We start from the raw sequence: 27188 nt of genomic DNA on the forward strand, positions 1-27188 counted from the left end.
GTATTTAAGCGATAGTTTAAATTGCCCCTAGTCTTAATTTTACCGCCATATTTTATGTAAAAATCAACAACACTAGTGATGTACTCGATTCAAGGTTTTGTATCGATATTAATACGTCATTTAGTGATACTGGCTCTGGAAAGGGCTATACTTTTATTTTATTGAACGTCATCGTGTATTATCTATTATTTTAAGCATTTAGCCCCTATTTTTCTGATTATGAACAGAAAATAAGGTGTGCGCGGGTACACGGTATGCATCTATAGACACAGTATCGACAGATTTCTAATAGGCACGATTCCCATCACTACTTAAGTAGTATGGAAACCAGTTTGAATTACCCCTCTGACATCTTGTATGTGTTTTTTTTACACAAACGGACAGACCTACATAAAAATTAGTGTTTTATTTAAGTTCTTTACACTTTGACAAACCACGTGATATCCGGTTTAGCAGTGTAGGTTTACCACCGTAATGAAACTTATTATCAAGGATCGTTAACTGCGAGCGAAATCCATTGAAGTACTAGGGTTGCTAACTGGTTGTCATACGTCATTTCAATGGATTTCGCTCGCAGTTAACGATCCTTGCTTATTATCAATATTTGGAATTCCCCCTCGGCGGGTTAATTATAACTATTTCTGCCATCTCATATAAAAATCGCATTTTAAAATATACGGAATCTATATTTTAGGATGAGACTCAGAAAAAATAAAATTAGGTACTAATTCTACAGTGTGAAGGTAAAATCAATTGTCAGTAAAATTACCGTAGATGATACATAGAGTATGTAGTTTTAAGCAGTCAAAGTTGTACTTTATATTTTAGTAGTCGCAGTTATCCCGCTTGACCTTATTAGGATAGGTCAATAATATTCCTGCATAATCGGTTCTGTTTAAAAATATTCTTTGTAGAAGAATAAATGAGGTTAGAATAAAAACAAATACAACATGCATATGGGCCGAATACGGACTTTGCCAAATACGAATATTCGGCCGAACATTCGGTTCAGCTGTTACCGAACCGAACATTCGGCCGAATATTCGGTTGAGCCATATTTTAAATCCTTGTCTTAGAGTTAAAAACGTATCAATGATTGGTAATAGGTACACCATTTATCTTAATGTTCCTACAATTTAGTGCATAAGAAAATTTTGGTTTTTGTTTGTTAAGTAAGATACGTTATTTTTACTTTCATACAAAATTATTGTATTTTATATTTTAACGCATTTTTAGCTCCCTTTGGAAAAGGAAGGAAGGAAGTTCCTTAGAATGCAGAAATAGGATGTCATTATGTGATGAATTACGAAACAACTTACGCTATTTATTTACTTTGTTTATTCGGTAAATATTCGGCAATGCCACCGAACTATTCGGCCGAATACAAACATTGAAAAACTTGCCGAATATGCCGAATACCGAATATTTACCGAATATTCGGCCCATCTCTATCAATATCTATACTCCTTCTAACTTGGGAAGTACAAGAAAGTTAAATGTCAAAAAAATTAATAAAACCTTCTACTATTTATTTAATGTTCATAGAAGTCCATCTATGGCTCATATGGAGACACCCCAACACACACCGTGCCGATTACATGAAGCCGCGACGAAATAAATCAATTTCAAACACAGTTTCACTCGAAGGCAGAGATTTATTCCCGCCGACGTAGGTAATTTATGTCGAGATGTCGCTTCAATAATAATTACTAGTAGATTTTGTTTTTTAGAGAATCATTCGCGCTGCGCGATGGCAAGAGGCAAAGAGACATTGTATAGGTGCACAAATACGGAACCCTAAAAAGTGAATCAGTAAATAATTATATAATCAGCTCAATCTTTTATTCGCAATTAATGTTGTCACATTATTTATATGTATTTGTTAATTAAGTCTCTAAAAATGGCAATGTTCAAGGGCTCTAGTCGAATACGCTGCCCATACCAATTGAGATACAATAAAATAAAACAATGACAGTAGAATTGTACATCTTCTTATGTAGGCCAAGCCAACAAATAAATAAGTCTGCGATGGCAATGTCTATCTTTTACAGAGAACTTACTAATACTATTACCATGTCTTTCCCATCACGGAACAATGGTATTCCGGACCTTTGGGAGGCGTGCGCGGGCCCGAAGCCAACACGTAGAGGCCCTTTCGACACTTTAATGAAATGTAAGGGGTACACCGAGCGGATGTTGTCCTTGCCCGTATCATGGGACACACGCAGAGGCAACACCCGCCAGGGTGTAAGGACTATTTGAGAGTTAATGGAATCTAAAATGAACTGGTCTATTTTGATGAAAGTGATGGACTAAATACTGGGCTATGGATAAAAAACCGGACGCCTGCCTAATAAAACGGTATCCAATTTTATTTCCGGCAGACGGTGACTCGTCCCCACAAGATGGGCCCCCACAAAAAGCGACATCCAAGATGGCTCAAGGGCAACACCGGTGTGAGAACTCAAGGGTGTCGAGAGGTGTACACCGCTTTCTGCCCAGTGGCTGTGAAGTCACTGCACCAACTCGCGTCTTATGCAAATTTTCACTTCCACCCCTGGGGCATGTAGCCCTAACGACTCCACTCTGGACGGCCAGCCAAGGCAAGCCAGAGGTAGAGAGTACTGTCCCACCCACCCATTATCTTATACTTTTAAACGAGCAATTCTTGTATATTTATTTATTTATTTATTTATTTATATATATATTTATTTACACTGACGATCTCGGAAACCGCTCTAACGATTTCGCAGAAATTTGTTATGTGGGGGTTTTTGGGGGTGAAAAATCGGTCTAACTTATCCTTAGGTCCCAGAAAACGCGAATTTTCGAGTTTTCATGCGTTTTTCTTCGCGCGCCATCTCGTGTGCAGTAGTTGTACTGTTAAGACAGAATTCTTTCGGTCGATGTAAGTACTATTTATTGCAAACACTAGATGGCGACACAGGTCAAGGCTAAAACGAATAGAAAATACACTATTTGAGTTTTTGTGGCGAAATGCGCGCCATCTCGTGTGGAGTAGTTGTGTTGTTAAGGCTGAGAATTCTTTCGCTCGATGTAGGTACTATTCATTTTTGAACTAGATGGCGACATATGTCAAGGATACGAAACAGAACCGAGCGAAGCTCGGTTGCCCAGATTTATTATTTAATTCCCGTGCGGAGCATCGGCGGACCGCTAGTTACTAAACTTATGGATGAGATTCGTTACTAAACAAACCGAAATAGAATATTATTAAAAGTCCTTAACCCTGCTAAAAGTTAAAATCAATTAAGACATAAATTAACACAGGCAGTATTTCATTGATTTAACTAGGATAAATTGCATGACTAGGACAACGAGAAAATACAAAAACGCCGTTGCAGTTTGATATTTTTATCCGTTTCTTTTTACACCTTCCATGTTTCATGTGCCGCGCCGCATCGTTTAGCTCTTGTTGCATGGAAGCTTTTCGCAATTTGCCGAGATTTTCTTTGTTTACATTTGTAAGTGGCTAGTTCGTTTATAGACTATAGACGACGGGCAGCCAAGAGTATTAATCATTGATGCTCTGTAGCGTATCGTAGACAATCGTAGACTTCCTCTCTGACACTCTGTTTCCCTCTTTCGCATTGGTGTGACAGAGCCGGTTGCGTGTTGTTCTCCAAGGAGTGTCAACGATTGTCGGTACCAATGGCTTCAAGCCCAGTGGTGCTCACAGGCACAATTATTATATCCGCCAAGGGTGATAAATTAATAGTTTAGTATGCATCGGCCGGACAGTCCGGACTGCTGGAGCAGCGGCTGAACTAGCAGCATCACGGAAGCGCGACAAATATTCGGCGCTGCTGTCGCGCTATCTATTTGTCCCGTTGGCAGTAGAGACGTCGGGGTGTTGGTGTGCGGAGGGGAGAGCCTTTTTGATCGAATTGGGGCGGCGGCTCAGCGAGAGAGGCCATGACCCTCGTTCCGGGTCTTTTCTGATGCAAAGGCTGTCTATCGCAATTCAGCGTGGGAACGCATCGAGTGTGATGGGCACCTTTGCATCTGAGAGGGCTCGGAACGAGTTTTGTGAATAGAATTTAGTTTTATAGTCATGTTAGTTTTAATAGAGTAGTATTATATTAATTAGTATTTTTAAGTTAGTTTTACATGTACCGATGACTTTTGAATAAATGCTTTTTCTTTTTGTTTCATATACTCTAATTATAATACAGCCGACGTGACCGAAGTGCCAAACATAAATAGTTATATATACTAGAGATGGGCCGAATATTCGGTAAATATTCGGTATTCGGCATATTCGGCCAGTTTTTCAATGTTCGTATTCGGCCGAATAGTTCGGTTACATTGCCGAATATTTACCGAATAAACAAAGTAAATAAATAGCGCAAGTTGTTTCGTAATTCATGGGATAATAACATCCTATTTCAGGAGTCTAAGGACCAAAGGGGGTTAAAAATGCGTTAAATATAAGTAACCTACAATAATTATGTAAAAAAGTAAAAATAACGTAGCTTAAGAAACAAAAATCAAAATGTTCTTATGCACTATTTAAATTATAGGAACATTAAGAGCCTTAGTTAGTACCCATTACCAACCATTGAAAAGTTTTTAACTCTAAGCTAGGTATTAAATATAGTGGAACCGAATATTCGGCCGAATGTTCGGTTCGGTAACAGCTGAACCGAATGTTCGGCCGAATATTCGTATTCGGCAAAGTCCGTATTCGGCCCATCTCTAATATACACCTTTTACATAAATTATAGATACCTTTTACATAAATAGTACCTTAAACATAAATAGTTAAACTACTTGTTTAATCTAAAATGGTACTAAACACATTTAACTATTAGGACCTTTGAACGATAATAGTTTAGGTAAGTGGCAAGTTTTGGAGTGACCGTCGCGAGTTATCAGATCCTTTCACAGATCATTTACCTACAAGATGGAACATGAATAAATGATTAATTTACTAACCCTTATGGTACCTATATATAACAACTATTATGGTACCTACGAGTTTATAATCAGGATCACAAATGTAAAAACACTAAAAACTTCTTAGAACCGAACAAATACTTGCTTATGAAAATGTAAGCAAAGAGACTTTCGGCGAAACAAAGCTTCGTGTATCAAGTACCTGCCATACGAGTACAAGGGGACTCAGCAAGGGCGCTTTTTCATACAAAGATTTCATAATGATTTTCGTACAAAACTTGTTTATATGCCCTATTTCGTTTGTTATATAACTTGGAGCTATATAAAATAATTACTTGGCTTCACTGCACACGGAACACTTGTACTCCATGTCAAGTGAAAAGTTTCATTACAATCCAAACCTTTATATACTGGGGACAGTGGACTTTGACATAAAAAGAGCGAATTTTTTTAAAAGTTTTTGCAGAGTTATAATGCGTAGTCTTTATGAGACCGTCTGTGGTACCTTATGAATAAATTATACTAACAGAGCAGGTGCAATGACCTTACACAAAATGTTTTGATGGACTTATTTTAATTGGGTCTTATTATCTCTGACCGACTATCAACGATAACATTTTCAAATATGAAATTTTTCGTCAACTATACAAACTCATTCGATGCTTATAAATATTGATACCTACATAATTAATATACAGACAGAACGATTAATTGGTGAACATTAAATAGGAACATTAAATGGTCTTAAGTGACTAATTATACACAATGTTTGCGGTTTAGCTTGCTTGTGATGTTAATGTGTTTCTGAGACAATTATATTTATAAATCTTGTATAGTCTTTATAATTATTTATCAGCTGAACAGCCTACGCTAAACGTCTTGCGTTTAAAAGATATTTAATTTGTGTTAAAATGTAATATAAAGTATGATAGACACCTGCCGATTTATAAGTGAAGTGACCAAAAGCGAAATGTTACAAGTAAAGTATGATTTAGAAACGAAAGTATACCTTATTACTTTTAGTTTAAGACTAGTAAACGCCTAAAGTGTACGTGAGTACTAAACGTTTTTACAGTGGGCAGGTCGATCGTTGCGTAAATGCACGCTATGAGAATGTATAAAGGTGCAAACAGGTGATTCAAACACGCTGGTTTTGACACGAAGCCGCATCCGTTAGAATTCATATAAGTAATAAATATCATATGAAAGCAAAAAAAAGTAATATGAAACAGGGTGTAAATGGCACTACTAGTTGTCTTGATAAATAGTTTTTCTACGTAATTAAAAACAACTTAATCGGCATTATAGAGGTAACGTCTTCTTAAGTATTACAAAATGCATGGAAAAAATATTCGTAACATGTACAAAAGTATACTTATACTTATTTTTCTTTTCGAGTAAAATACATATTATGAGATGATCTTTGGTACATTAACTTGAATCTATAATAAACTAAAAACTTCTAAAAGCTCGCAAAACTTAAAGTTCTTATAAGTAGTTTAAGAAACATACTCAACCTATACTAGTAAAATTTAATGATCTTTATAATTATAATTATGTTTCCTACTGCGGCTGTTTATTGTCGAAGGTACATCATGACAGCAATATTGTTTCATGGAAACGGCATATCGATTGAAGCAAAAACACTTTGCGCAAACCTCGACGCTAAAAGCTATATTCAGCTATCAAAACAGATCAACACCGTACTAGATATAAACGAATCAATCAAATTTGAACTTCATCGCGGTGACAATAGGTCTAATTTACTGCGAATCACGTGATTGTGTGCAAGGTTCTGTCCCGTTACGAAAAGGACTTAAATTTATAGAAATGTGAGTGAGGGAATAGACATTATTTTGCTATGAGGGTAGTATTGCTGGCCTGACCAACCGCAAGGTGATAGGAAGTACGATAGTGGGTGTATGGCTCGTTTACACACGTACCTTTGTTCATGGCAGCATTAGCTTGTGATTATAGGTAGTTAGTTTGACGTAGGACACGTCCACAAAACCATTGAACCTAACCCACTATGAAAATAAATGCAGAAGGCCAATAGAGTAATAATCGCCAGTCATTTAGTATTAGAAATAATTCCACACTGAGTACTTCTTGTTTTGCCAATTAGCTAGTGTAGCTAAAATAAAATAAAAAACCCTAAAAAGGAAAAATATTATCCTGTGTTAACCAAACGACATGTTACGGATTACATAATACCTGCATTTTTCGTTGAGATGCTTATAAAAAAAAAAAAACAAATTAGGTGTTATTCACTAAGGTAAGACTACCTACTAAAGATTTAGAGTAGAGTATTTTTAAAAATCGAAAGCTAAACTAAACTGTGGCGTGCCGTGGTTGCCCTTTAATGAGGAGGCACACTCAAAGGTTATGACAGATGGCGCCACCTTATTAGTCCATTGCACAGATAAATAATTTTATACGTGAGAACGAAATTGTGATATTTTTTTCTCTCTCTTACATATGAATGACAGTGACATGCCTAAGCACTTGCACAGGCGCCGCCTGGCGGGATAAAATGTGAGTATGCCTCCTCATTCATTACGTAATTTTTTTTAGTCTTCAAAACAAGGATCTACTTACAATTTATCTTTGATCGATAGACGCCTAAGTCTACTTTGTGGTACATTATAATAACTACATCAAACTTTCATACTAAACTGATCGTAGAAAACGCCAGTAACGTCACATATATATCCATACAAATTATCAATACCTACAGTAGTTAGTTAGTAAGTATATGTTGTCGCACTGAATTAAATAAAATGTTAAGTAAGGATCGGCTTATGTGAAAACGCACTTAGATAGCGTGCGTTTTCACATTACCCGACCCGATATCGGATGTCAATAGATAAAATCCAAGATGGTGCCTGTAATCTATGGGATATAGATCCGACATCCGATATCGGATCGGATAATATGAAAACGCACTAATGGAAAACACCCAGCATATCTTGTAGTGTAACCTAATAAAACTATTAGGTTATGAGTTATGCATAATATGTGCGATGTTATTGCCGGTGACTGCACCATAATAGACTTTTTTTATCGTTTTTTTTTTGTTGCAAGTGTTGCTTGGCGTAAGAATATTGTAAACTCGAGTCTTTAAATTGCTCCAGAATGTCTCGGGATATAACTTACTCTCGTTTGCAATAGGTATTTAACGTTCACCCCATGTTGCACAAAATAGGTTACCTTCTTACCTAAATTAAAAACTTAATAAAGTTGTCTATGGGATATTATCCCCATTAAGTTGCTCTGCACACCGGCCTCATTGTCCTGGACGGCTACGCAGAACCACTTGTATAATAATAATTAGCTACGTATATAATTTTCGTCGTTCGTCAAGCGCTTCGGGTCCGAAGCACGCATTAATTAGACCAAAGTCTCCGGAAGTACGTCGCGTGCTTCCATCGGACCGATAGCTTGAATTATTTATACTTTTAATATTGTAATTATCATACAATAACATGTGTCTTAATAACTTAAGGATAGAGACGCGTTTCGCGTGAAAAAGTGACCCTGCCGCTGCCTTATTATCATTTGTGTTATTATATAAAATGTTATAATAACGTTTACCACGGAAAGGTTAGCTTGATAAGGAGATAACGTTCGCTGTCAGCATTCTATAATGAGTGGTCGAACGGCGACGCGTCGGCCGAATGCTAATTTCTTTGGCGGCATCGTCTGAACACGCAATGTACGAATTCTTTTACAATTTGTACTTGTTTGTTGAACTTGACGATCTCGTGATAGTGGCTGTTAGTGTTCGAGTTATAATTGAGACACTTATGTAACGACGTACTCCTAATTGGAGAAGTCGAATTATCAACCAGTTTTGAATCATGCTAATATTATTTTTTCAGTACAGATGGTGTTTTTTTTTACGCACTAGTGCGAGAAGTGGTTCATTATATGCCAGGTCAAAACTTCGGAGGCTCATCTTTACTGAAAAACGTCGAACTATACACGTGCGAAAAGGAAATTCGGAACTCGTGTCGATTTAAAACACTCCCTTCGGTCGTTTTTTAATACTTTTAATTTATCGCCACTCGTTTCGAACTTCCTTTTTTTCGCACTTTTATTGTAATGTACTATTTCGTCGCACAGCGAACACAACACATGTGGAATACATAGTTACATACTTAATACCTTAATATAATAGAACATGGTGATAGATTAATTCTGTAATTTCCCTAAACATTAAAGCTTCTTTATGAAAAAAAAAGTAGTTAAGAGTCAACCGGATCGAAAAAGCTAAAATGTAAAGCCTTTTCAATTACACGAGGGAAATATATTTCCGACCACCACTTGGACTCTATCATACAATTGATACAATGTGATTGTTTCAAATTTCATTCATTTTGACCACTATCTGATTAAGGCTGTTATAGTCGTGTTTTTCCTGACGATCATCATCATCCTCCTTGCGTTATCCCGGCATTTGCCACGGCTCATGGGAGCCTGGGGTCCGCTTTGACAACTAATCCCAAGATTTGGCGTAGGCACTAGTTTTACGAAAGCGACTGCCATCTGACCTTCCAACCCGAAGGGTAAACTAGACCTTATTGGAATTAGTCCGGTTTCCTCACGATGTTTTCCTTCACCGAAAAGCGATTGGCAAATATCAAATGTCATTTCGCACATAAGTTCCGAAAAACTCATTGGTGCGAGCCGGGGTTCGAACCCGCGACCTCCGGAACGAAAGTCGCACGCACTTACCGCTAGGCTACCAGCGCTTCTTTTTCCTGACGATATTTATAGAAATATACAATGTTCGTCAAGGTCAACTTAGATAAAAGATGTTGCAAAAATCCTTTATAATCGAGGTGACACTCTCGCCTGTTTCCTCCTCAAAAACTTAAATAACAATGAAATAATCTGTGTCGGACTGTTTGTTTTTTGGCTAATTGTTATCAATTTTGAACACGACACCTTTATCTGTGGCATAATCAATGTCTTATGCCGTTTTTGAACATTTTCGATGGGCCTTGGCGACTTTAAACATAAAAATATCAAAAAAGCAAAACAGTCTGACACAGATAAAAATATAAATAATCTGTGTCGAAACAATAATTGCTTTACCTTAAAAGCGAGGAACAGTCGAGAGTGTTTCTATGGAAAATTGACCCCTCCTGTTGCCTCTTAATGATAAAACTATGTTTACATTTTTAGGTACCTAGACCTAAAAATGTAAACATGAAGTTACCGAGGTACGGATATTGTTCATGTAATAGTTACATAGTTAGTTTTTAACGAGCTTGTGAATTTAATGCGGCTAATGAATATTCTAGCATGAAACTAGTTGCAATAGTGCAATCGGCAGTATAAATTAAATAAAATAATAAAAATAACTTGTTTGTAAATTGTTAGCGTATGAACTTTGTTGACATTGTCAAAGAAAGGCAGTTAAATATACCTATATTCTTCCTCTTGTTTTCTTTATCTAGTAGTTTCTTTGAACACACTGACTGCCAGAGCCTAAAGGCGGGTTCTTTGTTTTTAGGCGTTTTTCCCTACATAATTATGGTTTTCTCGTAGGTATAAGCTCGTAGGACATATTACGCGCATAAACAGACTGTTCAGATCCAATCTATCACGTCCGAGTTGTTGACAATCACTCATACCCTCCACTATTTGGATCCATAATCGGCCATCGTAACAATAGGTACATTCTGATCCTACAGTCAACTCAACCGTATCTCGAAAATCAGTTACGAATAATGTATTCATGAAATTACTAGAAAGCTGAATTATACAGACTGATTTTTAAAATACTTTGCTGGCGGAAAAAACAGGGAGATAAATAAATAATAATAAATAAATATTGGGGTCACGTTACACAGATTAACTTAGCCCCAAACTAAGCAAAGCATACTATGGGTGCTAAGCGACGATATACATACTTAAATAGATATATACGGGATTCGAACCCAGGACCGCGGCATAGCAGGCAGGGTCACTACCGACTGAGCCAGACCGGTCGTCTAATACAAATATAGTTAAGCTAGCATTAATGGCTGTAGTACTTACTCGGAAAAACTGTTTACCAGCGATTGCGGTGAAAAAGCTTGTAAATAGCATGCTGTAAGAAGCTTTGTACGAGTACTCTATTAAACCGAAGTGAGAGCCGTCAGTATTGTTTGGTAACTGCGAGCTCATGCGTGTAATGTGAAACTATGTTCCACGCCATCGGAGTCTCGGGAAAGAGTGCTTATTATTAAGTGATTAAATTCATTTTGTATTTTAATGAGGTTATAAATAAAACTCGTTTAATTAAAGCTGGCACTTACTAGATTGACTGTATATATTATGTACATATTCATTCCTAAAACCTCAGATTTTGAAAACTGGTGGCGAAACATTTTTCTATGAAAACTTGCTGATCGCAAACACAACAATCTGATCAGCGGAAGTGTAGGTACAAATTGAAACAAAAAAGTCTCCTGCGCAAAAATAATGTTAAATAAATCATATTTAAAAAAATCTTTTTTTTTTACTTGTTCCAATGTAGCTAGCATGCAAGTAGAAACAACCAACCTAAGGTGATAAAGTAAAGTTTTTGATAGGGTAGCATTTGCACTCGTTGAGCAAACATATTATTTTCAAAAATACCCTCACGCAGTCTGTGGTGTCAAACCCGTTGACAACTTAGCTTGATCTGACTACATTTTTGTGATTTTTGTCTCACGAATTAAGTACGTAGCAATTCCACTGCATCGATCGATTATAGCAATTACGACAGGCTAAAAGAATTCAGCAGTTCATAGCTTCTACCATGAGTTTTTGTCTTTTGAGAATACGATTGGTACTCGATATTGTAAATATCTCAGAAAATGTATGTAATTTTGGAGCTCTGTTCACTTTCTTCCTACAATGAATGTCATTTTCCGTGACGCCTTAACGTTTGTTAAAACGTCAAAAAATCTAGATTTGTGTGCCTCTGCGTAGCCGAATGCACAAACGCTCAGGAATCGTGAGCGAATCGTGAACGAAACGTGAGCAAATCGTGAGCGAATCGTGAACGAAACGTGAGCAAATCGTGAAGCGTTTGGGCACTCGGCTACGCACACAGGAGAGTATAATAATTAACATTTTCTCTTGATGTTTATCTAAAAATGCTTAATTACCTTATAAATTAAAGTAGCTTTATTTTAAAAAGAGTATGCGCAACTGCCATTCAATTTATGTAATATTAAGACCATGTCATCCCGTGCCTACTAAACGGCCAAATCTCAAAAAAACATTTCTTCGAGAAATCGCGTGCCAAACTTTTGACACATGTTTGTGCGTCAGTAAAATAGCTCTAATTGGGTTTATCATCTTATATTTGGGCTTGGTTTGTTACTCAGAATATACTGCTTCAATCTAGTATCACATGACGAACTTTCATTAATATAGGATATATAAATGATGTCTATAGGATAATTGTAATATTGGTCACATTTTCCTATGTACTATGAGGACATCAATCAGAAATTATACGTGGCCGTTTAGCAAAAAGTTATCCAATTACATATATTATTTCCTATACTAACCAGATTCGCCCGTATTAGATTTAGTAACTGTACAATATTTCCGACGTGAGAACTTTTTCAAAAATGTATTCGTGTAGTCATTCCTATCCGAGCCATCGTAGCATATCAAAATAGCTTAAGGCCACGCAATGCAGTAACTGAATATTTTGATATAGGTACCTACTTTTATAAGGCAAAATGTGGAATAGGTATGGGATAATCTTATTAAAAAATCTAAGTCTAAGCGGGTACTAGACGCTGAGTAAAAATATTGGTCAAACTTATTCGTGAATATCCGTGAGTATCCGCTAATTACCTTAGCTATTTAAAAAAGTATTGAAGTTGTACAAATAAATGACCCTGTAAAATAACTTTGACTGAAAGATTTTGAAGAATTCCTGCCTATTTTAGATGAGTTCGGTAATTTTAATATATGGATATGTGGTGAAATAAAATGATTTTACTGCATTCATGTGATAATCAATAACTGGATTCATCTGAAGGGATAAGCAGTTAACGTCGCCCACGGACTGCACGCGGACATACTCTTCTAACTTTTAAGAAGAGAACCCTAAATACCTGTTGACTTTCTGCAGCTAAATTCCTATCCAGATGTTCAGTTATTTCTGTATTTTACTGCACATGATCGCAATCAGTATTACTGATAATCATATACTATAAACTTAGCTAGAAAATAATATACTGTTTTAAAAAGCTGTTTTTATATTTTTAAAGTAAAGTAAACTTGGAAAAATTCACACCTGCGGCAGGACTCGAACCTGCGACCTCTGGCTTTGCCGGAGCCAACAGCTTTAAAAATATGTAATATCGCTCGCAGACGTTTCTGCATAATAAAAATAAACAAATTAAGCTGTTTTTAATTTATAGAAGTGCCTATAAAACTAGGATAAAAACGATCATGTGAATTACTTTTACGGCATTAGTCTCGTGCGACTCTACCTTAAATATTCATTTAAGACTGCAGTTAGCTTCATTAAAAAAGGAACCCTTCATCGCCATCGGATAAAACTGTTGTTTATCAATGTTTTAATTTTCGTTATGATGTGCATAAAATTAATTCGGCCTTTGCGGCCCAACCGAGTGTAGCACAGCTGCGTTGTAGTATAAAATTACATTAAAAGTACCGGTTCTTTAAGACAATGCGGGTACCCGTTGGACCAATGACCAACACGTGTCACCATGTCCGGTAACACGTGAACAAGTGAACACTTCCACTGGACTTTCTCACGGATACATTAGTCTAAGGGTATGCAGCACTTAGGTAAAGTGCTTGCGTTTAAAAACAGTCATGTTAAGTGTTAATGACGAGGTGAGTTGTGTAATATTCAATAAGGGTATCATGGCTAAAATTGTCAGTTAGATATTTGGTTTTCTTAATTGCAGGACCTAACTCACTATAGGGGATTATTACTGGATTCCGTCTAGCACGATTAGATTTTGAAATATTTAAGTGGTCCAATCAAGACGCTGGTCCAATGATCGCAACCTTCCCCTACTTATGATCAAATTTATGTTTAGTGTAGGTAGGTACTTGTACATATACACGGTGTAACATGAGGAAACCGAAAAATTTTAACAGCGTATTCCGCATTATTATTGGAAGAGTAAAATATCATATACTTAAACTTTTCTGGATTTCGCCTACTTTCAGAGTAATAAGCATTAAAAAAAATAACAATTACTTATTATTTCTCAGAACAAAACGCTATTTTGATGGCGATGATGCTGTTATCGGACATAATCTAACTATCCTCATTGATAGATGTCAAAAAATAAGTAGTAACTCATTGCAAAATTGCGAAAAATCACTACTACAACGAAATAAAACAATCTGAACTCTCAATTTTCGTATTGACATTGACGCATTATTTGAGAAATCAAAGGCGTATTTTTGAATCTTTTAAACTTGCGTGCATATTTTCGATTTTGCTATTCATACAACACAATTTATTTCATTGGGTGCCATAAAAACAAACATTTATGATTTGGGACGATTGTTTAATGTATACTTATATTTTAATTCAATCGACCCATTTATGCCTTGATGCAAATAACATTAAATAATTATGACAAATCGCGTAACATATTAAGGTTTTTGAACGTGCTTGCATTAAGAGACGACTCTAATTTGACAGAAGACGCGTTTCGTTCCATTCTGTTTACACGACTCATTGTGACCTATTTTTTCAAAATATAAACCATTTTATAAATTATGTTTAATATGACTAAAAGTAAATAATTACATAGGAAATATCAATGTTTTAAATATGAATTAGTATGTTTATAGTTTTACAGCCTTAATAGTATGTTTATAGTTTTATTCCGTCTTAGTAAACCGACTAATATTAAAAAAACAACTCGGTAAGTAGTCGTAAAATGAAACTCATACTTTTTACGCACTAGTGCGTAAAAACCAACTTCTCGCACGCTAAACAGCAACTGTATTAAAAACATATTTTTTATTTTAGGTGCCAGTTTTACGAATAACATTAACTTTTTATGTGAAAATACATCCAAAAAACGAACAAAAAATGACACAATTTTTTTATCTTTATTTTGCCCTCAGAAATGCGTACCTAGTTAAAATCTTTCAGTTTCCTCATGTTACACCGTGTATAATAATATAATATATATGTATTAATCGATCTAAGCCATAAGCCAAAAGGCTAATGAAATTATTATTTTTACGGCTATCATATTAATTTGTGTTGTTAATGTTGTTATGTTATGAAGTTTTATTTGTTTTTGCTCTGATAAGAATTTATTCGTTGAATTAAGTACCTAATTATTTCAAATATTTCATGTTTTTTCATATGAAAGTGTAACATGTACCTCCTTAGACAGTTACCATGTTTCACAGTTAGATTACTGAATAAGTAATGGCGATTGCCGTCAAAATTTATTAAAAAAGCAGGAAACAACCTATAAATTAATGGTTTCACAGTAGCATTCACGCTTTCAGCTATGTAAGTAAACGAAACCTTACAACATCCAAACACGAAGAACATTAACGACTTTTTTTCAAATTAGAACGCTATACGTAACTGTCAAAGGCGTAACCTGTTATTTTCGAAGCCCAAATGACAAGCTACGTCTAATAATTATGTGGAGCAATCCAGGCATTATCATTTGTTTTATCTACTCGAATAGAACACGGAAGTTTGTGGAATATGGAAAATGACTTTTCATTAGGTATATAAGTCGGTGTACCTAGTAGTGGAAGTTGTTTATGAGTAACTTTTTGTATTATTACTATAATTAACAGGTAATACTACCGTTAGATATCTTGTCTAATAACTGGATACACATGGAGTGCGAAAAGAATTGCCTTCGTATTGATACGGAAATGTACGAACGTGTAATGCTATTTCAGTCAGTCTCACACACGATCTTCTGATGTTGTGTGCAAGCAAAAGTAGTGGAACAGTTTCGTTTAAGAGGCATCATTACACACACTCACGCACGTTCAGTCGGTCACATACTCAATACCTACGAGTACACAATCATGTTGGGCTCATCTCATGTCTAGACAGAACTGGGTGCAAATTATTCATGAGAGCTTTCCTTTGTACAAAATGTACAAACACTTACTTACTTAGAATTTATATTTTGAGAGACACGGCAGTTTGCTCCAGATACAAAAGTATAAAACGTTAAACACTTGAACTCGATTTTTAACTATAATTCTCCACTTGTTCGGTGCCTAAATGCAAAAAACCCAAAAAAAGAGAGTTAAAGCTTCTATAAGTAATATAAGTATTAATATTAAAATAACGATTAGGTTCTAAGGTATTGTGTAGATACTAACTAGTGTTTAGCGATGTTCTGTAGCTTGTTATTTTATTTAGAAAAGCATTTCGCCGCTTTTCCACAGTAGATATTTCGAGTGACGAAATCGGCGGCCTATTCAACCCGTAGCCCTCTTGTGAAACTAATCCTATTTCCCCTAAAATGTAAACTTGAATAAGTAGGTACATGGTGAAAAAAATAAAACAAAACAGTGATTGTTAGGCTGCTCCTATAAGAAGGTATTTTATGGTAGTCTAACTAAATAGTCGGGAAGATGGTACCCTCTGTCAGTAATGGGCACACTGCCACATGGCACGCGGCTAACGTACGTTTCCATGAAGCTGCGACCGATGATGCTCGTAAGTCGTAAGATTTATTTTTATTGCAACCCTTGGTTGTTTAAAGTTGGCAATGTTGCCCTTAATTAAAAAGTTACTTCGTATCCGCGGTACGTGTGTCGTGTTTAAATACCTATTTTTCATAATGATGCAGAGGAGGTACATAGGCATATTATTATTTTCTATTCAGCATTATAACTAGAGACTAAAGTCAAAACAAGATAAGATGACATTTTTTTGATATACTGCGCAATTTACCTACTTAGGTACTATCAAATCATGACGCATACTAACACGTGCAAAGTCTACTCTATCAAAATCCCTGGAAACTTAGCGTATTGTGACTCTAACATTAGAAGAGTCGATTTTGATCGGAGAACAAATAAGAACATCTGCATATTAAAGCATGTTATGAAGAATACATTTTACTTTTTTTACTTGAGAGTCCCTCAAGCGTTGTTTATAATTTCCTCATGTTTCTGTTTTTCTTTGTACGCATTTTATAATTGAATTATACGTAGAGTAGAGAGTAAGTAGAGTAGTATGTGTAGAGAAAAACAGAAACATGAGGAAATTATAAAAAACGCTTGAGGGACTCAGTAAAAAAAGTACATTGTATACATGATTCTATAATATAATCCCTATGAGGTAATCATTACCGCCCGTCAGTAGCGCCCAAGTATACGACCCGCTAACAGTGTCCGTGTCCGCTCGGGAAAAAATCTTAAATAATCAATTTTGGTTGCAAACAATGGTCTCTTACAGCATAAAGTGGTGTGGCAAGTCTTCTAACACTTCTACATGTAAAAAAGATGGAACAACATTCCACAGTTAAGTCAAATTAATTATTTTGTTGAATATTGTTTATTGTCCGCGGAGTTCATTTATACTGGTCAATATGGTTGTGCTGAGCGGCGCCGAGGCGCGTCCATCCCTCTTTACCGAGTTAACAATGTGATATGCTATCCCTTTCACGTAAACGACTAGGCATGGGGCCATGTTAGTTTATGTCTGTTGCGGGAACTTCGTACTGCCGTTCGTACCATGTGCTACCATTTTATGAAATATAAAAGAAAGCAGATTTGTAATAGTGAATAATTATCTAGAATCTGGAGAGTCTGTAGTGGTATTTAGTTCATTGATTAGTTTAGAATATTTAGTTGGTTATTTAACTTAGTAAACGTAAGTAAAAATGCACAGTTTAGTTATTAGTTACTAGAATGATTTTTATTGAGATGCTATCACAATTATCATCCTCCTTGCGTTATCCCGGCATCGGCATTCGCCACGGCTCATGGGAGCCTGGGGGTGGGGTCCGCTTTGGAAACTACTACCAAGATTTGGCGTAGGCACTAGTTTTATGAAAGCGACTGCCATCTGACCTTCTAACCCGAAGGGTAACTAGGCCTTATTATAATTTAATTATAATATTGTAATTTGTTGCAAAACAAATTCACCACAGTACTGGTACCGGTACCATTGTCTATAATAGACATGTCCCATTCCCATCCCTACTGCTAATCATAAAGGCGCGCCATTATTTGAAACGACCAAAGGCAGCACCGTGCGCGCCCGCCTCACCCCGCAAGGATTGGTGATTTGCGTCTCGAACAATATCGCTTGCATTTGGCTTCTAGTGGGGTGTTCTGTGCCGCCCGTCTAACATATACAGGGTGGCCCAAAAATACGTTGACAAACGTTTGTATAATTATTTTTCTGTCCTTATACGAATGATTGTCCAACAAATTAAACCACCAAATAAATAAATAAATAAATAAATAAAAAATAAATCGAATCGCCTTCAAAATGCCCTCCTTTGGCTTTGAAGTACAAACGCAAATGTAAGAAAAAAAAAATAACGATATGCCTCTGCACCTCTAGTATGACTTTCGTCTAACTTATTGCACGGTTAGCTTTTTAAATATCCTAATTTTTGTAATCAATAAACGGGCTAGGGTTTTAAGATTGATTACAAACTATAATTTATAGTTTTAAGTGAGGTGAATTTACGTAGGTAGGCTGAAACGTATCGAACGTATGAATTTGAAAAAATCGCCGTTTTACAATTGGTCTACATAGCAAATCTTGCGAAATGGACATGAATGCTGTTGAAATATTCATGGTGAATGTAGAAATATACAATAAATATAGGCTCAAAAAATATTTTCGGTAACTTCGATATTTTGGTTTATTTCAACATTTTACTATTCTTTGTCAACGTAATTTTGGGCCACCCTGTATGTATATCATGTAACTTAAAAAAAATATAGCTACAAAAAAGAAAAAAAGTGCCACTTTGATTCTCCATTATACCGAGGAGGTAAATGCTCGTTTTCGAATTTTTGATGGTAAAAGTAGATTGCAAGTCGTTACAAGTATTTTATTGATGCTTTTTCTAATTTGATGATGATAAGACGTGTCTTCGCTCGATTGATCTTTAGTCGCACATTATAAAGCTGTTGTTAGTTTATTAGCAGTCACTTCAAAGCTCGGATTACATCTGTCATTCATGTGCTTTGATCGTAAAGATGCAAAATTTATCTACATTACAATATTATTAGTCGAGAAATGTCATGCGATTTCTTAATATACTTATAAAATAAATGCTAGACTGTACAAGAGAAAAAAAAAACTGTTATTAATTTGTTGTTTGTCCATAAGTATATATGAACTACCTGACAATTGCCGTTATTAGAACAGATACAGACGTAGGTACTGCACTGCAACCCAACTGCACGGCGACATTGCACGTGGTGTGTCAGTGACTTAAGACGTTATATATCTTCAAGTCTAATCTAATCTTCTGGTTTTCCGTTCAGTGGCATGGCTTAATTACGTAGTAAAGTAGGTGCTAATATAAGCTTAATTTTAAATGCCACAACATTAGCAGGACCTACCAAATTAAAATTGATAAAGATGTTCTTCCGTATTTTTTTGCTTAACATGCTTAGCAACAATCAGAAAATATTTCACTTTTGCCAAAAAAAATATCAGTAACCGGCGAAATTGTGGATGCATTATATCGCCTACTAACTCGAGGAAGCTGAGAACTTGAATTTTTCTAAGATGTTTGACTACAAACATGGCTGAGCTGGATACTGGATCGTCCTGGTAGTTAGAGCGTATTTTAATGTTGTCTACTACGAAATATGTATGCATGTAGTTGGTATTGGATGAAGGAAGCTCTACCCCGCCCTATAATACAAATAAGAAAGACGAACAACATAAATGAAATTGAAATAATGACCACTTATAGAGCGGCCACACCCCACTTAACCACAATAAGGGGCTGTCAACCAGAGTTTTTGCTTTGCGGTCAAATGGAATGACAGAAATGTTAATTTATGTTTATACCTATATGAGTTACGAGTAATGTGTTAATTGTTTGCTTACTATTGACCATTCATGCACAGTGAGTTCGTTGTTTTAGTTACTTGACAAACGAGGAAGGAAAAAGCACCGACCGAACATATCAATTGCTAGCACATGTACCTATCAACGGGATGATTGCACTTTAACCCTTTTGGAGCCATTTTCCTGATCTTTTTTTAATAGCCTAAATTGTGTCCCATTGCTGGGCAAAGGCCTACCCTTCCTTCATCCACAATAAATCCATAAAAAAAAAACGATTTAGGTACCTATTTGCTATTCAATATTCACACTGCAACAGCAAATAATATATAAGGCGACGCGCCCAATCATGGGCAGTTTAAGATAAAATTTTGCCTGTTTTTGATATTTCACTGATACATGGTAAAAATTCTACCACTAAGCGTGTTAAAACTTGAATGTCCTGTCCTTCTTTTACATTACAAGCGTATTGCATAATAGATACTGCTATTGGTTTCCTCATAGTTAACAAATTAAAACGAGGTGTTTTTTCTTCAGTCATGTACGTCAGTTGTCTTGTAATGGATCCCCCATAATGGACAGTGAAATAAGTTTAAAATTTTACCTGATATTCAATGAGTCAATTTTATATAGGTACCCCAAATAAAATAAGTTTGCTTTATTTTAACATAGGATTGTTTCTTGTTTGGTTTCGTAAATTGTTCGTTGTCCATCATAGTAGGTGAGGTATGTAGTTTTCCGGTTCCAGTTATGGACACTCGCAAAATAACATTTTATATCTTTGGAGTAACAAACTAACAGAATTAAATGAAACTTCAAAATTAAGCAGTTCTATGACTCTTGTTTATGGTACAATGCCGTCAGTTTTTAGAAACTAATTTTAGATGCTTATTTTTATAGGATTTGTGTTTTTTTGTCCGTAATGGATTCACCGTCCATTACAGGGTATTTTACATTATATCCAAAAGATTTCATGTGATGTAATTATTATAATAAGAATATAAAACGAATGTGGTCAAAACTGAATAAAAATCTTACTCTGTGGTGCGAGGACGAAATCTAGACTGTGTGGGCGGAAACTGGCACAATGACCCTACGTATATTTCGAGAGTTTGTTCTGGCATGCATCAGCACCAAATTGCACTCTTTTGGACAAACTAGATTACCTATATTTTGTTCGATTCTATCGCCAATAGCTCATCGCTCACTCACTTTTGGTGGGACCAGTGCCTTATGTGCTACGCGCTACATGAATGTCTGTTGTTGATTCATTTAGAGTTTTGGCTAAATTGGTCATTTCATGGCTCAGCCACGACATTGGTCTAAGCGCGACAGCGGTGAGCGGCAGACATACATTGGAGCGAGACACAGCGATGGGACTTTTCATTCGCACGTATGGCTGCCGCTCACCGCTGTCGCGCTTAGACCAATGTCGTGGCCGGGCCGTCATAGCGTAAGTATGGAATGACCAACTGAGCTAGGACAACGACACCCATACAACAATAACCATATATGTATCTGCAGTTTGTAGTTTGACAGCGGGTAAGTTCGAGCAAGTAGGCTCTGAGAGGGCACTCCTGAACTATACTGCCCTCCTAAGCCGAAAAACGCTACCTCAAACGAAAATCCATAGCTAACTTATACTAAAGTATCTATAACTGACAGTTCCATTTTCAAAATCACTTAGTTTTGAGATAACGCCACTCGGCTTAGCAGGGCAGTATACATGTGTTGAACAGTTTGCGATTCGGCGCTACAGTCACATGTAGGCGAATCAATCCAGAGCCACAAATGTGTTTGAAATGAACCTTGGACATCAATTTTTGACATACTTTTTATGATATACATATACTGTATACCTGTGAATCTATTTATGACATATGATTAAATAAATAGAGCAAATACCATATCCACTGCTGCTAGGGGAAAATAGTCTTACACGATAAGTATACACTCAATTTCAAATTAATCAAGATTACCGTTCACAGATTTTAGAAAAAAATAATAATGGGAGCTTGAAAAAAAAGGAAGATTTTGACATTTTTCTTAAGTCATTACTATGCAGGATTAAAAGCTTGCATGGGATAAAATAAAATCTGGCTAGAAAACCACAAATCCAGGAAAACGTTACATACAATTTGTAAAGCACGACAAAATGTGAATGTACTGTAACAGACACTCCTGCTTAGTGTAAATATGTGTAATTTTCCTAATCCTTTGATTATTTCTTACACTACTATTTTCAAAATTTCTATTCTTTATTTCCTGCTACCCTAAGGTTCTCTGGTCGAGATCGCTTACAGCTCGCTTAGCTTATAAGATCGCCTGTTGCTACCTATATGTTTAATGTAATTTTGCTTTTTGTAAATCTGTTATCTTTGTGGTGCAATAATAGTTATTTGTTATACAAGGGGGCAAAGTTGTATTTTAACGCCGAGTGTGGAATTGAAAAACGAGCAAGTTAAAGGATTCTATAGTTGAACCACGAGCGAAGCGAGTGGTTCGAGAATAGAATCCTGAACTTGCGAGTTTTTTAACACACGAGAAGTCAAATACATTTGCACCGAGTGTAACACAAAACTTTTCCCCTCACTATAGCGAGGAAACTACAACGCAAAAAATGCGTTTATCACTGCTTCCAGTAGTTCCACAGGTGGTAAATCATCTTTATTACTAGATTCACCTACTTTTATCAATTTTAAAGCAGTTAATTTGACTTTATTCAAGGTTAAATTACTTTACCCACTAGTGGATAAAATGCGTTTTTACCCGCTGGTATTAAAGGACAAAACACGTTTTTCCGAGCTAGTGAGGGGAAAATAATATTTACTTACTTACTTAAAATGACACTAACTAGTGATAGTGACAGTAGGCGAGCTGTCCTCAACTTACAGATTTAGGGCGGCCAGCGCTTTAGGGCGGTTTCAAATTAACTATATCTACGATTCTCGCACGTATTATAGTCGTGTCAGTGTTATTAGCTTACACGCGCGTTACATTTACGTTAAAACCAAATAAATGTAAGAAACATTTGGTTTTAACTTTATACCATCGGAAAAGGGAAATAAACTAAACATAGGTAATGTTACGTGAATATATAGTTTTTAATAGTTGACGAAACTGAATCTAAAAAAAAGATTGCATGTGTTCTAAGCATTCATAATACGTAAAACTAAAGTCTGACAGCTTATATATAATATTCTAACTTGTACGAATCGAGTGGCAAAATAGTCATCGGTGACATCATCACTTTTTGCAACGGAGGTCATACCTAATGCTTCTAATGGTCGTCAGGTCATGAGTTGTCAACTTAAGTCAGGACGGAGCCATTGTTACCTCGGAACTACGAGAGAAAAGCTTAAAGATTAACCTACTTTGTAAGTATTCAGAGTGGATAAGTTTGGACGGGAAAAGTAGTGTTTCCGCTTCAACTTTTAAGCGCTCGGTACCAACGTAAAGCATACCTACTCATGGATATATGTTACCTTTTTCATATTAATTATACTTACTGTTATTTTTTTTTCACCTTAGAAAAATGTATGTATTTAAAATATAAAATATAATTAGCTCAGTCAAATACATTTTGCTGTATATTTAATGCCATATTTGTATGGAATTATATTCTTTGATTCAAAAAATTTAAATTACTTAAAAAGTTTTCGCCAATGCTCCAGCAATGTTGTGCTGGTGTAGATAATATTTTGTTGCTTGTTTTTAACTTTTGTCATGCACTATCTCTCAAATTGCAGACGAGATGTTGGCGACTATATTGAATTCCCTTATTTTTACCCGATTAACGGAAATAGGTAGGTAATATTTTAGACATTTTATTATTGAATTCACGAGTCTAACATTTATTTAGCTTGTGCTACATAAACAGTGTGCATAATATGAGAGCATTTTATTGCTATTTCAGTTAATTTTTAATATTGAATCTCATACGTCACAGAAGGAATATTCGGAAGAGATTAGTTTTTGGTCAAGAAATGAATGCCTAACTAACCTAACCTAACCACAAAATTAAAATTTTGAAAATGCTCCCGACCGCGACTTAGTAGACCGATTTTCATGAAACAGCCAGACAAAAAGACAGACAGACAGACAGACACGTCAAACTTATAACATCCCGTCGTTTTTGCGTCGGGGGTTAAAAAAGGTACCTATAGAAGAAAATGCTTAACAATATTTTACGATTTGTTTCTGTTGAAATGATGATAATTATTACATTTCAGTGCCTTGTTATAAGAATAAACCCGATGAAAATGTGGCAACATATATAGGATATAGTGTGTAATAAAACATAGTACTTATATATATATATACATAGTACATAGTACCTACTGGGATAATTGTTTTTGTTTTTGTAAATGAAATAGCTCGTTTAATGTACACATAAGTTTGCAAGGTATTAAGTGAGAGAGGTTAGGTAGGTTCTAGACAGTAGGTATACTATATTTCAGTGTGTGTGTATGTGTGTGGACCTCACTCAAAAATCGCACCAGTAATGCGACGATATCAAGCAAATTGAGAGATTCAGCGGTGACATTGAGCTCCCAGTGGAATCTCCCATTTATTAATATTTCAATGAAAACAACCTTCGTAAAAATAGCAGGTTATACATATGTTAATTGCTAACTGGTGACCGAAGAGCTGGCGACTTCCTCGCATAACGTATCGGCATTGGGAGACAGCGAGAAAATGCCGCCAGTATCCTTGGTACAACCAACGGCCTACTTAATAATAAAAAAATCATTATGTTCCGAGGTGGGCGTAAATAGCTGCGACACAGTTTATACACTTTATACTAAATGCAGCTGATTACCAACAATTTTGTTACTAAATGTATGTTATTATGTTCAATAAAAATCTTTAAACTTTAGACATTAGCTAGCCTTTAAGTTTAGTCTTAGTTTCTTATTTAATTATGTAAATATGTTCATGTAAATCATGTTGTTTTTCATTTCTTAAACAATATTATCCATCAATGAAAACTCGAAAGTTTGAAACTCAAGAGAGTAGGGTTGTTCTTATATATACGTTTACCTGTCTTTGGCTTTCGATTGTTGGGCTTAGGTACATTTTTTTACCTAGATAGTTCCATGCAAACATACGAGTACTTATCATTTAACATCACGTTAGTAATTTTGATACGACATTCAGGTCATTGCTTTTAGCTTAGAGAGTTAACAAGTTTGTAGGGGTTTCCCAACCCAAGTTTTCATTATTACTGCGAGTAGAGTAAACTTTTACATGAGCATGATGTTTTGAGCACCTGTAAGCATTACATATTCTCACAGCTCGTAAATAACATGTTGAAAGTTCGCTATAAGCAATAGGTAGGTAAAATTCCTGTATGTGAAGTTATACAAAAGTTGCAGATGAGAAACTGCCAACTTTTATCATACCCAGACATACGTTCTGCTATCATAACATGTAGTTGAAGGGGCTGCATCGACCGGCGACGTAGTGTTCTGCAAATTTTATACTTATGTTATGACTTACGTCTTGTTGGTTAAAGAAGTCGTCCTGAGCATCCTCGCTGGGACAGCCCATGTCCTGCAGGAGAGGCGTCACGTGCCGCTCCCAGTCATCCATTATTGCGACTCTTTTAGAGTTACTAGACCGACTAACACAGCTCCAACGACTTTTCACAAACAAACAGTGCAGTCATTCTAGCTTCTGACACTAGGAACCATCCGAACACATTTCGCGCCAAAAACTTGTGAGCCGTCCGATTTCCACTAGAAGTGGCGGGAAAAGTGCGATCGCACGCGACACCCGGCTGTCACAGTTGAGCGAGAGAGAAAAAACAGGTATCACGTGCCCGCCGGTACCGGCGCGGCGAAAAACGCAAGAGAAAAGTCTGTGCAGGCAGCGTGCGGAGTCAGTGTGGCGAGGAGCGCGATCCCGGCCGCCCGTCGACGCGACCGAGGCAGGAGTGCGTGGCGCCCGTGCGGCCGCACGCCCTCTGCGTCGCGCCGCCTCGCGGCCCTCTCTTTTCCCCGCCCAACCTTCACATCTCCCCGTCCTCTTTCCTCGAGCCGGTGCCGCACGCCTCCCATGGGCGGCCGCGTTTTCCCGCCGTCCGCGGCCGCAACATGGCCGTACCTCTCAGCCCCGCTACGTCCGCTTACCAGCTGCTAACATGAACCATCACCGAGCTCTTAGCGACGACGAGAAAACATCATGCTGCACATTTTCGTAGCAAACAACGACCAGCGGTCTTTGCTGTTTACTAACTAACTTAGCAGCCACAAAAGTTATGAAACTTTTTATTTTTAACTTTTACCGACATTATAACTTCCTTACAATTTTTAAATTACTTAGTCTCAGGTAGGATCTTAAGTTTCAGCGATGAAAATTTGTGAGGACGCACGTTTTGGTTGTTTTATGAATTTTCAAAAATTTTGAAACCTTAAGATGATAAGTATATTAAGTGTATAACCATGAGTAAGTATGGGGGATGGGGCTAATAGGGGCGACTTATGTAGTATCCCTTATTTTACTAGACTACCTAAACTAAAATTATGTCAATGTAGGACAAGTCCGCTTTTATATTAATCTATAGTACCGGTCTACGTTGATCCCAAAACTCGCCGATAACATTACCAACCCCGGTCATTATTAAAAGCGTAGCGTAAACATAGTTAAACACTTAGTGTGCCAAAGTCCCCGAAGACCGTACAAGCGACCAATTAAAAGTTAAATGTCTAATTCTTGTTAGACTGAAAGTCCGCAACTACCAGCCTCACTAAATTGAAAGTTCTTCAATGTTACGTACCTACATAGGTATACAACGTACGGCCTACATAATTACAAAGTTCGCTAACTATCAGCAACTTCACCTATTCGATGCAAACCCAAAACGAACTCCGGCCCTGACGTAACCTACACATTAAGACGGAGGACGGATTCAACTCTTAAGTAATCCAATTTTATACAGAGGTCCACAGCTCTTCAGAAAATTTAAGTAACTTTTCGATAGTCTTAAAATGAATATCTTAAACATTGTATTAACAGTATGGACTAAACAGCGATATACACAGGTAACAAAAAGTCCATAATATGGTGCCATTTTCGCCCACTTAAAGGATTTACGATAGACGTGCGAATAGGTAATTCGAAGCTCGTAATGTTTTAACACACTATTTACGTAATTTAATGTACCTATCGCCACTTGTAATGAGTTTCCTCTAGTCTGTAGCCCATCAGTGGCTGGGTCGTCAGTCACTAGGTT

At 36.5% G+C, this 27188-nt stretch overlaps 1 protein-coding gene across 2 annotated transcripts in view; it reads right to left on the reverse strand.

Annotated features, from left to right (window-relative positions):
- The window catches only part of LOC125240810 (homeobox protein araucan), a 157875-nt gene extending 131982 nt beyond the window's left edge, over positions 1-25893 (reverse strand). Inside the window, exon 1 of one of the 2 annotated variants that reach the window (XM_048148929.1) lies at positions 25454-25893. In XM_048148929.1, the coding sequence (XP_048004886.1) occupies positions 25454-25546 (93 nt within the window). In that variant the 5' untranslated portion in view covers positions 25547-25893. The remainder of the gene's footprint in view (positions 1-25453) is intronic. The other variant, XM_048148931.1, reaches the window with a different exon arrangement.
- Between the last annotated feature and the right edge of the window lie 1295 nt (positions 25894-27188).

This window comes from Leguminivora glycinivorella, chromosome Z, assembly GCF_023078275.1.
Source record: "Leguminivora glycinivorella isolate SPB_JAAS2020 chromosome Z, LegGlyc_1.1, whole genome shotgun sequence".
Classification (NCBI taxonomy): Eukaryota; Metazoa; Arthropoda; class Insecta; order Lepidoptera; family Tortricidae; genus Leguminivora; species Leguminivora glycinivorella.